This window comes from Somniosus microcephalus, chromosome 2 (assembly GCF_052327205.1).
Source record: "Somniosus microcephalus isolate GS21.2 chromosome 2, FLI_Smic_1.0, whole genome shotgun sequence".
NCBI lineage: Eukaryota > Metazoa > Chordata > Chondrichthyes > Squaliformes > Somniosidae > Somniosus > Somniosus microcephalus.
The window spans coordinates 336,647,206-336,661,457 of record NC_140988.1 but is presented as its reverse complement, the minus strand read 5'-3'; the positions used below and the strand labels follow the sequence as shown (position 1 = coordinate 336,661,457).

Genomic DNA, 14,252 nt, shown 5'->3' with positions numbered 1-14,252 from the left:
GTGTCCACCTGAGAGGGCAGACAGGGCCTCGTTTTGATGTCTCATCTGAAAGACGGCACCTACGACAGTGCGGCACTCCCTCAGTACTGCACTGGAATGCCAGTCTGGATTTAGTGTTCAAGTCTCTGGAGTGGGGCTTGAACCCACAACCTTCTGAGAGAGATTGAGTAGAATGGGCCTATGTTCTCTAGAGTTCAGAAGAATGAGAGGTGATCGCATGGAAACGCATAAAATTCTTAGAGGGCTTGACAGGGTAGATGGAGAGAGGCTGTTTTCCCTGGCCGGAGAGTCTAAACTAGGGGTCAGAGACTCAGGATAAGGGGTCGGCCATTTAGGAATGAGATGATGAGAAATCTCTTCACTCAGTGGGTTGTGAATCTTTAGAATTCTCTACCCCAGAGGGCTGTGGATGCTGAATCGTTGAGTATATTCAAGGCTGAGATTGATAGGTTTTTGGACACTAAGGGAATCAAGGGATATGGAGATTGGGCGGGAAAGTGGAGTTGAGGTAGAAGATCAGCCATGATCTCACTGAATGGCGGAGTAGGCTCGAGGGGCCGAATGGCCTACTCCTGCTCTTAATTCTAATATGAGGTGAGAGGGTTACCACTGAGCCGCTGCAAAGCCCTATTACAGTACTCTGCACTGTTTAGTATGAAGCCAGACCAGTTAACACACCTACAGCAGTCCGCAGGCTGCTGAGAATTATTAAAGGTTTTGATTCAATTCTTCTTTTAGGACACGGGATTCTGGGATTTTACTGGTGTTTTGGAGTTTGAATATTGAAAACTGGGGAGAAAACAGGGACAGGATACTGAATTTGGATGATCAGATCCTGTAGTTTGTTCAAATGCTCCAACACGCACGCGCCTCATTAAATGGCGGAGCAGGCTCGAGGGGTCGAATGGCCTACTCCTGCTCCTATCTTCTATGTTTCTATGTAACTGTAAATTGGTGCCCTTTGCTGACCTTTCAGCTCTGGGGGACCTGGGTTCAAATCCAATTCAGAAAGGTCTACGGCGTCTGTTGCTGTAAATTGGCACATGGAATGAGTTTAGGTCGTCTCGCTCTGAGAGGCCACGGGACGGCTGATGTGGAAAATGAAAAAATGTGACACTGATGCAGCAGGCGTTTGGAATGAGGTATATTGTTGGAGCAGAGTAGAAGGAATTTTATTCTGCATCTAAGTGTCCTATACCTCGCCTGCTGCCCGTTATACATCCCACCATGGAAATTAAAATGTGGTGGGCTGGCTGATCCGCTGCCGCCCAATTTTTCACCCCCACCAAAGTTGAATTTGACCCCACATCGGAGTCCTAAAGTAGAAAGTATTCCATTTCCTAAGCATTGATATTCCTCAATGTGAAGAGCACAAAATTCATAACAAAACAGGGTTTTGATTCAAAAGGTAATCATTTGTCAAGGCTCATCTACTGACAGGATCCGATGCCACAGTGAGAACAATCCTTTTAATCGATTGACCTCAAAATCTGCAAGACGCCTGACTCAATTCAGCCAGTAGGATACTGGATTTCAGCAGCTAGTTATCGAGAGCAACTAGCTTCCATTGGCATGGTGGTGGGCTCTTCGGGGACCCCAGCCAGAAAATATATATGTGTGTGGATGCCAGAGGAAGACATTACTGGGGCCAGTTGCGATGGTCTCTATGGTTACATAGCTTGCCGATACTCGGTGTCTAGGTGCACACACGAAGAACGCTCACTTGATGAGATACCAGAAGGCAGCTGGCACCTGTATAGCTGCAAGTGTTAGCACTTCAGGACAGAAAGGAGAAAACTGGAGGGTTTAAAAAAAATGCAAAAAATGTTTTCAAAAATCTTGATTTTATTCCACATCTGCTGTTTGCGAATATTTGAACAATATGAACGGATCCAGAAACGCTTTTATTGTAACAGTGAGGCAAATGGGTCCTTTCTGCCTCTTACAACACATTCCTGTGTTGACAGGTACATCGTGGGTTTTGGACAGATTTCATATACTAGGGTACAGCAATCATTTACCTGAGCTCACCTCAATTTTCTTTATCTCTCCAACGTCCGTCCCCATCACCTGGAACTTTTCCATTGATCCAGGAAGAAATGCACTCTTCCCCTCAGGAAGCTCCAGCCACATTCGTGATGTGTGAATCTTCTGAGGCCCCATGATGATGACATACACATGGCTATTGGTGCCAGCGTCTCGCTCCTGGCCTGTGGTAATTGTTATGTGGTATGGGATAGCTGTTAACAGATGAGGGTGAAGGAAATGTGTTACTTCATTACAGGTAGACTATCCTTTATCCGAACTTCCGAAAACCGAAAACCTCTGAAAACTGAAAGTTTTTTCGTTCAGCGTAAGTCGTGCGCACGACATGACCCGAGTGGCGCAAAACCTGACAGGAGTGGTCCTCTGGGGCCCAGAACAAGAATTCCTGCAGATTGTCGACACGCCAGCCTTCGCTCTCGATGTTAAGTGTGACTGAGGGAGCTCTGCCTTTCCCTGTGAGCAGGGCAGAGGGTCACAGAGTTCCCTCCTGGGTAGGAGATTGCAGGCCGAGCCGGGCAGTGTGAAGGAGGTACTGGGAGAGTGAACCCAACAATACAGCAGCCTGTCCGATAGCTGCAGCGGCCCGTCCGATATTCTTTTCTCTCCGCACCCCCCCCGACCTGATTTGCGGGCCAGCTTAGCGTAGGAGTCAGGCGATATCTGGCTTTCCCACAACTGGCGGCGGCAGTCGAGCCCCAGATCCCCGCTAAGTCAAGGAATTCAGATACGGAGCAGGGGGAGCTGTAAACAGACTGGGAGCGGCAGCACAAAGAAGCAGGAAGGGGAATGAGACACGCAACAGTCACAAGAGGTAGCCTGAACTTTTAAAATTTATATTAAATACAAATACTAATTACCAAATTAATTTAATGTTCAGAGTTTCCCAGTCTGAAATAATACCTTCTGAAATCCGAAAATTTCCGAAAACCGAAACACAGCTGGTCCCAAGGTTTTCGGATAAGGGATAGTCAACCTGTATCTCATGGTTTGGCCTCCCATTGTAATTTTCTCCCATTGTAACCACAAACTAGATATTCACTCATCAACAGTGGTTGCTGTGCAAGACTGGGTCATAAGCCTGGTCTTCCTGGGCACTGTTCTGCTCCGAGGGTGGCAGACGAAAAAATTAACCCAACAGCTGTTGCTGACTGCGCATTGAGTTGACGACTGACAGGCAAATAAGCCTGAGTGACAGGCAACTGTGAGGCCTGCTGGCCAAATGTCAGATACAGGGCTACAAAATAACACTTGGCAACTATAAGTTACTCTCATTCCCATGGTGCTGAAAACTAGAACTGGCCAAGCTGCAAATCAAATCAGCATGTTCCTCTGTCCATCTCTCATCTTTTAACGTTTCCCTCCATCACTCATTCTTTAGTGTGTTTCTCCCTCAATGTCTCCTCTTCCATAGAAACATAGAAACATAGAAGATAGGAGCAGGAGTAGGCCATTCGGCCCTTCGAGCCTGCTCCGCCATTCAATGAGATCATGGCTGATCATCCAAATTCAGTACCCTGTCCCTGCCTTCTCCCCATATCCCTTGATCCCTTTAGCCTTAAGAAATATATCCAACTCTTTCTTGAATATACTTAATGAACTGGCCTCCACCGCCCTCTGTGGCAGAGAATTCCACAGGTTCACCACTCTCTGGGTGAAGAAATTCCTCCTCATTTCAGTCCTAAATGGACTATGACCCCTGGTTCTGGACACCCCGGCCATCAGAAACATCCTTCCTGCATCTAGTCTGTCCAGGCCTGACAGAATTTTATAGGTTTTGATGAGATCCCCTCTCAATCTTCTAAACTCCAGTGAGTATAAGCCCAATCGACTCAATCTCTCCTCATACGTCATTCCTGCCATCCTAGGTATCAGCCTGGTGAATCTTCGCTGCATTCCTTCCATGGCAAGAACGTCCTTCCTCAGGTAAGGTGACCAAAACTGCACACAATACTCAAGGTGTGGTCTCACCAAGGCCCTGTACAACTGCAGCAAAACATCCTTGTTCTTGTACTCGAACCCTCTTGCTACAAAGGCCAACACACCATTTGCCTTCTTAACCGCCTGCTGCACCTGCATGCTTACCTTCAGCGACTGGTGCACAAGAACACCCAGGTCTCTTTGCACTTCCCCTTCTCCCAATCTATTGCCATTCAAATAATAATCTGCCTTCCTGTTTTTGCCACCAAAGTGGATAACCTCACATTTATCCACATTATAGTGCATTTGCCATGTTTCTGCCCAATCACCCAACCTGTCCAAATCGTACTGGAGTTTCACGACATCCTCCTCACAGCACACACGCCCACCCAGCTTTGTGTCGTCTGCAAATTTGGAGATATTACATCCAATTCCCTCATCCAGATCATTAATATATATATAGCGTATTTCTCCCTGCATCTCTTATCCTTTAGTATTTTCTCCCTCCATCTTACATTTTTGCTGTGTTTCTCCCTCTATCTCCAATGTGTTCTAGCCTCAATTTCACGTGTGTCAATGTTTCTCTCTCCATCTCGCATCCTTGAGTGCCCTTCTCCTTCAATCCCTAATCCTTGTGTTGAACCCTTCATTTCTAGTTTTTCAGTCTGTCTCTCGCCATCTTTCACCTTTTTCAATCTTTCTGTTTATTTCTGCCTCAGTGTGTTTCTCAATATCTTCAGTGTATTTAAACTTCTGTCTCAAACCCTTTAATATTTAATTTTATCCTTCCATCTCCAATCCTTTCATGTGTTTTATCTCAGTAGCTCATAGAATCATAGAATATTACAGCACAGAAGGAGGCCATTTGGCCCATTGAGTCTGCGCCAGCTCTTTCGAAGAGCAATCCAGTTAGTCCCACTCCTCCACTCTTTCCCCATATCCCTGCAAGTTTTTCTCCTTCAAGTATTTATCCAATTCCCTTTTGAAGGCTACGATTGCATCTGTATCCACCATCCTATCAGACAGTGCATTCCAAATCCTAACCACTCGTTGCGTAAACAGGTTTTTCCTCATGTTGTCTCCAATTCTTTTGCCAATCACCTTAAATCTGTGACCTCTGGTTATCGACCCGTCAGCCACTGGAAACAGTTTCTCTATTTTTACTCTATCTAAGTGCTTCATGATCATAAACACCTCTATCAAATCTCCTCTTAGCCTTTCCTGCTCTAAGGAGAAACATAGAAACATAGAAGATAGGAGCAGGAGTAGGCTATTCGGCCCCTCGAGCCTGCTCCGCCATTCAATGAGATCATGGCTGATCGTCCAAATTCAGTACCCTGTCCCTGCCTTCTCTCCATATCCCTTGATCCCCCTAGCCTTAAGAAATATATCCAACTCCTTCTTGAATATATTTAATGAATTGGCCTCTACTGCTTTCTTTGGTAGAGAATTCCACAGGTTCACCACTCTCTGGGAGAAGAAATTCCTCCTCATTTCTGTCCTAAATGGCTTACCCCTTATCCGTAGACTGTGACCCCTGGTTCTGAACTTCCCGACCATCGGGAACATCCTTCCAGCATCTAGTCTGTCTAGTCCTGTTAGAATTTTATAAGTTTCGATGAGATCCCCTCTCATTCTTCTAAACTCCAGCGAGTACAAGCCCAATCGACCCAATCTCTCCTCATACGTCATCCATGCCATTCCAGGTATCAGCCTGGTGAATCTTCGCTGCACTCCTTCCATGGCAAGAACATCTTTCCTCAGATAAGGCGACCAAAACTGCACACAATACTCCAGATGTGGTCTCACCAAGGCCCTGCGCAACTGCAGCAAGACATCCTTGTTCCTGTACTCAAACCCTCTCGCTACGAAGGCCAACATACCATTTGCCTTCTTAACCGCCTGCTGCACCTGCATGCTTACTTTCAGCGACTGGTGCACAAGGACGCCCAGGTCTTGTTGCACTTCCCCTTCTCCCAATCTATTGCCATTCAGATAATAATCTGCCTTCCTGTTTTTGACACCAAAGTGGATAACCTCACATTTATCCACGTTATATTGCATCTGCCATGCTTCTGCCCAATCACCCAACCTGTCCAAATCATACTGGAGTTTCTCGGTATCCTCCTCACAGCACACACGCCTACCCAGCTTTGTGTCGTCTGCAAACTTGGAGATATTACATCTAGTTCCCTCATCCAGGTCATTAATATATATTGTGAATAGCTGGGGTCCAAGGACCGATCCCTGCGGTACCCCACTAGTCACTGCCTGCCACTCAGAAAAAGAGCCATTTATTCCAACTCTTTGCTTTCTGTCTGCCAACTAGTTCTCTATCCAAGTCAATACCTTGCCCCCAATCCCATGTGCCTTAATTTTACACGCTAATCTCTTATGCGGGACCTTATCGAAAGCCTTTTGAAAATCCAAATACACCACATCCACTGGTTCTCCCTTATCTATTTTACCAGCTACATCCTCAAAAAATTCCAGTAGATTAGTCAAGCACGATTTACCTTTTGTAAATCCATGTTGACTTTGTCCGATCCGGTCACTTTTTTCCAAGTGCTCTGTTATTACATCCTTTATAATGGACTCTAGCATTTTCCCCACTACCAATGTCAGGCTTACCGGTCTGTCATTCCCCGTTTTCTCTCTACCACCCTTTTTGAACAGTGGGGTAACATTAGCTACCCGCCAATCCATGGGTACTGTTCCAGAGTCTATCGAATTTTGGAAGATGACCCACAATGCATCTACTATTTCTAGGGCCACTTCCTTAAGTACCCTAGGATGTAGATTATCAGGCCCTGGGGATTTATCAGCCCTCAATCCCATCAATATCCCTAACACCATTTCCCTACAAATACTGATTTCTATCAGTTCCTCCCTGTCATTAGACCCTATGTTCCCCGACATCTTTGGGAGGTTATTTGTGTCCTCCTTTGTGAAGACAGAACCAAAGTATGTATTGGTCTGCCATTTCTTTGTTCCCCATTATAAATTCCCCTGATTCTGACTGCAAGGGACCTACTTCACCAATCTTTTTCTCTTCACATATCTATAAAAGCTTTTACAGTCAGTTTTTATGTTCTCTGCAAGCTTACTCTCATAGTCTATTTCCCCCCTCTTAATTAATCCCTTTGTCCTCCTTTGTTGAATCCTAAACTGCTCCCAATCCTCAGGTTTACTGCTTTTTCTGGCCAATTTATATGTCCTCTCCTTGGATCTTATGCTATCCCTAATTTCCTTTGTTAGCCACGGTTGAGTCACCTTTTTTGTTTTATTTTTATGCCAAATTGGGATGAACAAATTCTGTAGTTCATCCATGCGATCTTTGAATGTTTGCCATTGCCCATCCACTGTCAACCCTTTGAGTGTCATTCCCCAATCAATCCTACCCAACTCGCTCCTCATACCATCGTAGTCTCCTTTATTTAAATTCAGGGCCCTAGTCTCTGAGTCAACTATTTCACTCTCCATCTTAATGAAGAATTCTATCATATGATCGCTCTGACCCAAGGGGCCTCGCACAACAAGATTGCTAATTAATCCTTTCTCATTACATAATACCCAGTCTAAGATGGCCTGATCTCTAGTTGGTTCCTCGACATATTGGTCCAGGAAACCGTCCCGTATACACTCCAGGAATTCCTCCTCCACAGTATTGTTACTAATTTGGTTAGCCCAATCTATATGTAGATTAAAGTCACCCATGATAACTGCTGTGCCCTTATTGCATGCTTCTCTAATTTCCCGTTTAATGCCATCCCCGACCTCCGCATTACTGTTTGGAGGTCTATATACCACTCCCAGTAACGTTTTCTGCCCCTTGGTATTTTTCAGTTCTACCCACATCATCAGAGCTAATATCCTTCCTTTCAATTGTGTTAATCCCCTCTTTAACCAGCAATGCTACCCCACCTCCTTTTCCTTTTTGTCTATCTTTCCTGAATATTGAATACCCCGGGATATTGAGTTCCCAGCCTTGGCCACCCTGGAGCCATGTTTCCGTAATCCCAATCATATATTCGTTTACCTCTATTTGCGCAGCTAATTCATCCACCTTATTACGAATGCTCCTTGCATTAAGACACAAGCTTTCAGGCTTGTTTTTTTAACGTTCTTAGATCTTTTAAAATTATTATTTACTGTGGCCATGTTTGATTTAAACCCTTGATTTCACTGCCTGCCACTTTTGTTTTTCTCCTTCCTGTCTTTTGCTTTTCTCCTTGTTTCCCTTTTCTCTGTCTCTCCGCTCAGGTTCCCAACCCCCTGCCATTTTAGTTTAAACCCTCCTCCAGAGCATTAGCAAACACTCCCCCTAGGACATCGGTCCCGGCCCTGCCCAGGTGCAAACCGTCTGTTTTGTACTGGTCCCACCTCCCCCAGAACAGGTTCCAATGTCCCAGAAATTTGAATCCCTCCCCCTTGCACCATTCCTCTAGTCACGTATTCATCTGAAATATCTTTCTATTTCTACACTGACTAGCACGTGGCACTGGTAGCAATCCTGAGATTACTACCTTTGAGGTCCTATTTTTTAATTTACCTCCTAACTCCCTATATTCAGCTTTTAGGACCTCATCCCGGTTTTTACCTATATCATTGGTACCTATATGCACCACGACAACTGGCTGTTCACCCTCCCCTTCCAATATGTTCTGCAGCCGCTCTGAGACATCCCCAGCTTCTCCATTCTCTCAATGTAATTGTAATCCCTCATCCCTGGAACCATTCTAGTAAATCTCTTCTGTACCCTCTCCAAAGCCTTCATGTTCTTCCTAAAGTGTGGTGCCCAGAATTGGACACAATACTCCAGCTGGGGCCAAACTAGTGTTTTATATAGGTTAGGCATAACTTCCTGGCTTTTGTACTCTATGCCTCTATTTATAAAGCCCAGGATCCCATATGCTTTATTAACTGCTTTGTTAACCTGTGCTGCCACCTTCAAAGATTTGTGCACAAACACCCCCAGGTCGCTCTGTTCCTGCACTCCTTTAAAATTGGACTGTTTAGCTTGTACTATCTCTCCTCATTCTTCCCACCAAAATGTATCAGCTCACACTTTTCTGTGTTGAATTTCATCTGCCATGTGTCCATCCATTCCACCAGCCTGCCTATGTCCTCTTGAAGTCTATTACTATCTTCCTCACTGTTTACTACACTTGTGAGTTTTGTGTCCTCTGCAAATTTTGAAATTGTGCCCTGTACCCCCAAGTCCAGTCATTAATGTAAATCAAAAACAGCAGTGGTCCTAGTACTGAACCCTGGGGAACACCACTGTATACCTCCCTCCAGCCTGAAAAACAGCCATTCACCACTATTCTGTTTTCCATCCCTTAGCCAATTTTGTATCTATGCTGCTACTGCCCCCTTTATCCCATGGGCTTCAATTTTGCTAACAAGCCTGATATGTGGTACTTTATCCAGACATCTTTGTATTTAGTGGATTCTGGTACCAAGTAGGGAATCAGGGAAGGACTACGTTAATATGCGATTTCTCTGGGGTGGAGAAATAACCACATTTAAAATGGCTACAACTGACAATATTGTAAGATGGTGCTGGCCAACAAATACTTGTTCTATATGTTGAGGAGCTTACAGGCAATCACATTTCTTCATTATGAATCCTGGCCTGTTGGAACCATAAGGAAAGAAATGATTGGGAGAGAAAAAGGGGTGGGGCGGTAAAGACCAAGCATCTTTTGTGAGAGAGCTATAAACAATGTTCCTTGTGGCAGAATTTGTGGTGCATCTTGGACTTTACTGAATGGAGGGAGGGCTATATAGGTTTCTGTCATATCATAAAAGTCTTATTGGGAGGCTAGCTACATTTATTACTTTTTCTAATTTCTATAAGCATGGACAAGATAAAGCTGAGTATATTCTTACTAGGTCCTTCCTCAATTGTGTCTTCAATAATGCTTTTCCGTTTACCCTTCTTGTTTAGGGCACTATTGTTGATGTTTCGGAGGCTCAATGAGGAACCATGTAAGCTTTTAGCAGAACTGTGAACACTTGTCCGATCTCCTTCATAACCCTATGAGGAAAAATAGAGAGGATTATACAAGGTGGGACAACATTCTCTCCAACCCTTTACCCCCAACAGCCTCACTCCTCTAACTCCCAACTCCCCCATCCCAATTTCCCATATTGTCCCAACCCTCAGCTTCTGCCACACCCCAATGTCACCCCCTTGTCATCGCTCCCCACACGTTTTGCCTTAATTTATGCTTTAGGACTTGGTTACAGATGGGCTGAGAACTGACAGTTTAAGGAAACTTCCCATAAGGTATGTTCTGTTGACAACATGAACGAGGAGTGTTACCTACAATCCTCTGTCCCATTTCTGTTGTCTAAGGAGCCCTATACTGAAAATGTCAGCCCTCTCCCGGCTGCCTCTAACCAGCAATTCTAAAACGTAAAACATAGTAACAAGAGGTGACTGAGAGACACGAGTAATATTTTCCTTTTATAATATTTATGGGGCAATTGCTAAATTCGGTTGGGTGCTAACGGGGCGCAAATCAACTAGCGCCTGGGCGCAGCGCCGCTAATGCCTCCCGCAAAATTCAGTGGGAGGTTAGCGGCGGCGCTAACCGTTAGCGCCACACGGCGCTGCGCCGAAGGTGATGACATCATTGCCGTGCGCAGCGCCCCGGCTGTAATATTGGGTGGCACCCCCCGACTTACCGCCGGACGCTATGTCTGCCGGGGTCAGGGGGGCCTACCTGCGGCTGGGGCGGCGCTAGTTAAAGGGGAGGTGGCCATTTTTGTTGGGGGATATTGGCTCGCAGCGTCCCAAGAGGGACGCGGGGCGCTTCCAGTAGCGTCCCTCCACCCTCTCGGGGCGCTACCTGGGAAAATCGGCCACGGGGGCACTAACTTTTTCGGGGCGCTAACCAATTTTTACCCCCTGGATTTTTTTATCTCACTGAAGGAGACTGTCAAGGGTCAAGAGCTTTAAGAAGGAAGAAATGAAATAAAACAGGAAAGTTCAGGAACGGAAAAGGCTCTGGAGTCTGCCTGACTGACCAAAAAAAACGATTTGCCTACAACCCCAAATATCTATCCAAATCTCCCTTAAATTTTTCCGCAATATCTGTTTCCCTGGGCTGTCCATTCCCTCTTCCACCACCCCATACATAACACAGTTAAATCTAAACTGCCATGTACCTTCCCTCTTCTAAGTTTGAGCTGGTGTCCACTGGGTCTAGAGATCAATCTCAAACATATTTTGAATTTATTTATTGCCTCAAGCATCCTTAATGCTTGAATAATATGTTTTATAATATGTGGGATTTGTGGCTCTGGCTAGTCACCCCAAGACCTGGTTAGTTTTCCTTACTGCTGCCACACTCTGTGATATCGGTTTTAATGAGCCATCCATCAATTGTCCCCAGATCTTTCTCCTGTATTGCATCCTATAGCTATTTAGTTTATATTCCCACTGTTTATTTCCCACCCCATTTGTCTGCATTAAATGTAGTTTGACACTCATCAGCCAAATTACCCATCCTATCCAGATCCCTTTGTACCTGTTCCCTACGGTTTGAACAATTGAATTTAGTGTCATCTGAAAATGTAAACAGCTTTATTTTTGTCCCCAACTCCAAATATATATATATATATATATAGGTTCCAGCTATGAGCCCTGTGGCACCCCACTGCTATGTTGATGGAACTCCATTTGCAACCACATAAGCATTTAGTGCACAAATTACCTTCACAAAGAGTATCCTTTCAATTCTCTTATCCTCCTTGGTCTTCGAAAGCCAGCGTTCACACATGAATAAGTAGTTCTCCTCCAAATCCATGTCTACCACCTCCACTTTCTCCAAATGCCAATCGGGACTCGCCATGGTGTTGTCGTGGCGAATCTTGATCTTGAAAACTTGCCCGAGGTCTACAGCTTCTATTGCGAATGTATCGACCTATTAGTGCGAGATAATAATAAATTTTTAGCAAAGTAGCCATTTTTAGAGAGAAGCATAACCCTCTGAGTCGTTTTGCATGGGGCAGTGGATCGGGGTGGGACCACTCTTGCCACCTGATCCCGCTATGACTCTGACCCATTTCCCTGGGTTGAGGGACCACTACATATAGAGGGAGAGCTGCTGGGGGGAATCTCCACTCTACAGAGGGAGCCCGCCAATGCACAGCCGGATGGTTCTGCCGTGCTGCAGCGGTCTCGGAAAGGGGAGGAGTGACAGGTCCCTACAGACTTAAGTGAAATTTAAGTGAAATTTTCTTAAAAAGGCTCTGAATGAGCTCACAGGCTGAGTACTGCCACCCATGTTCTGGTCTTAAGGTGAGTAGGTGGTATTCTGGCAGGAAGGTAGGGAGGTGGTCTGGTTTCACTAGCCCTACCCCCTCACTGTCGTTTACATGCAGTGAGGTGGACAAGAGTTGTGTGGCCAAGAACTCTGCTCGGGGGAGAGCAAAATACCTGAGGCCCAATTTAGGAATTCAACCACAGGCCTTCCCACCTTGTTTTCCCTGCTGCACCACTGCTATTCCATGTGAAATCGGATGGTTTTACCGAGGAAAATCCAGCTCAAAATAGAACGTGCAGCAGCTACATGAAAATCTGATCATTTCATTGGTTGCTTTAGATTTGCCAACATGATAAAATAGTTACAACCAACATTACAATTGTCTAGTTGCTATTTTGAACTTAAAAGGCAGATTCTCCACTACCTGGTTCTGATGTCACAAGGCTTAAAGACACATCGAGTATGGACATAATTGTTTTGGACAGGAAAGGGAGTTAGATCCATTGCACCATATCCCTCAATGCTCTCTCTCCTGAAATATTACTAGTTATCTTTATACGGTCCACTTGAGTGAGCTTCCCTGGTAGCTTCTCATCTTTACCCTGTTGCTCCGATTTCCCTGTCCTCCTGTTCTTCCTTAACCTCTCCTTCCATATAAACTCTCCTACTCATGCCCATATTCATGGCCACCCCACTTTGCCATATCCCATGGTCTGTCTGCTCCCACTGTCTCAATGCCATCTCCAAGCACCTCCTGAAATCTACATCTTCCCGACACCCTTCCAACCTTGCTTCCTTCTGTGTTTGCTCCTCAAAAAACACTCCCCAAGTTACTTACAAGTTCATTTACAAACTCCCAATTGCTTAGCCTTTGGCCTTCCATTCACCATAATACTTCTGCACCTGCCAGCCTGTTCAACATGCAACTTCGATTCCATCGTCCCCAGCAAAACATTTACTCTCCCTGGTTGTTCCCCCTAGTATGGCCCCCATCTTTTCACCCACAAGGGAGCTGTTCCGTTGGGATGGGCACCACTTAAACCGGGCTGGAACCAGCGTCCTGGCGAATCGAATAACTCGGAAAGTAGATAGGGCTTTAAAAGAATGAAGGTGGGGGTTGGGGGGGGGGGTGGTGGGAGGATTTAGGAAAGAGTAAATTTAAAAGCAGCAAGAGAAATAAGGTACCAGTGACAATAGAAAAAAGTCAAAGCTAAAGGCACTATATCTGAATGCTTGAAGCATTCACAACAAAATAGATGAATTAATAGCGGAGATAGAAATGACTAGGTTTGATCTAATAGCCATTATGGAGGTGTGGTTGCAAAGTGACCAAGGTTGGGAACTCAATGTTCCAGGATACTTAACTTTTAGAAGAGATAGGCAAAATGGAAAAGGAGGAGGGGTAGCCCTGATAATAAAGGATGGGATAAAGACAGGAGAGAGAAAGTTTGAAAATGATTTAGTTAAATCCAAAACTAGGGTCTTCAATCTAAACAAATCAAACTACGTAGGTATGAGAGGCAAGTTGGCTAAGGTAGATTGGGAAACTACATTAAAATGTATGACAGTAGACAAGCAATGGCTTGCATTTAAAGAATTAATACATAATTTGCAACAAATATACATTCCTTTAAAGCACAAAAACCCAACCATGGCTAACAAGAGAAGTTAAAGATAGTATTAGATCAAAGGAAGAGGCTTATAATATTGCCAAAAAGAGCAATAAGCCGGAGGATTGGGAGGATTTTAGAATTCAGCATAGGTGGACCAAGAAATTGATAAAGGAAGGGAAAATACAATATGAAAGTAAACTAGTGAAAGTCATAAAAATAGACTGTAAAAACTTCTATAGGTATGTAAAAAGGAAAAGATTAGTGAAAGTAAATGTGAGTCCCTTACAGGCTGAGACAGGAGATATTATAATGGGGAATAAGGAAATGGAAGAGAAATTAAACAAACACTTTAAGCTGGATTTTCTCAATGAGAAGCTTTTGGAGGCGGGACTGCTGC

General features: G+C 44.8%; 1 protein-coding gene across 1 annotated transcript in view; it reads right to left on the bottom strand.

The window, feature by feature from the left end:
• The window catches only part of loxhd1a (lipoxygenase homology PLAT domains 1a), a 164,812-nt gene that overhangs the window by 49,735 nt on the left and 100,825 nt on the right, over positions 1-14,252 (bottom strand). The window contains exons 28-30 of the mRNA XM_085975347.1: positions 11,691-11,900; positions 9,859-10,006; positions 2,032-2,240 (exon numbers count right to left, since the gene is read on the bottom strand). Coding sequence (XP_085831473.1) covers positions 2,032-2,240; positions 9,859-10,006; positions 11,691-11,900 — 567 coding nt within the window. The remainder of the gene's footprint in view (positions 1-2,031; positions 2,241-9,858; positions 10,007-11,690; positions 11,901-14,252) is intronic.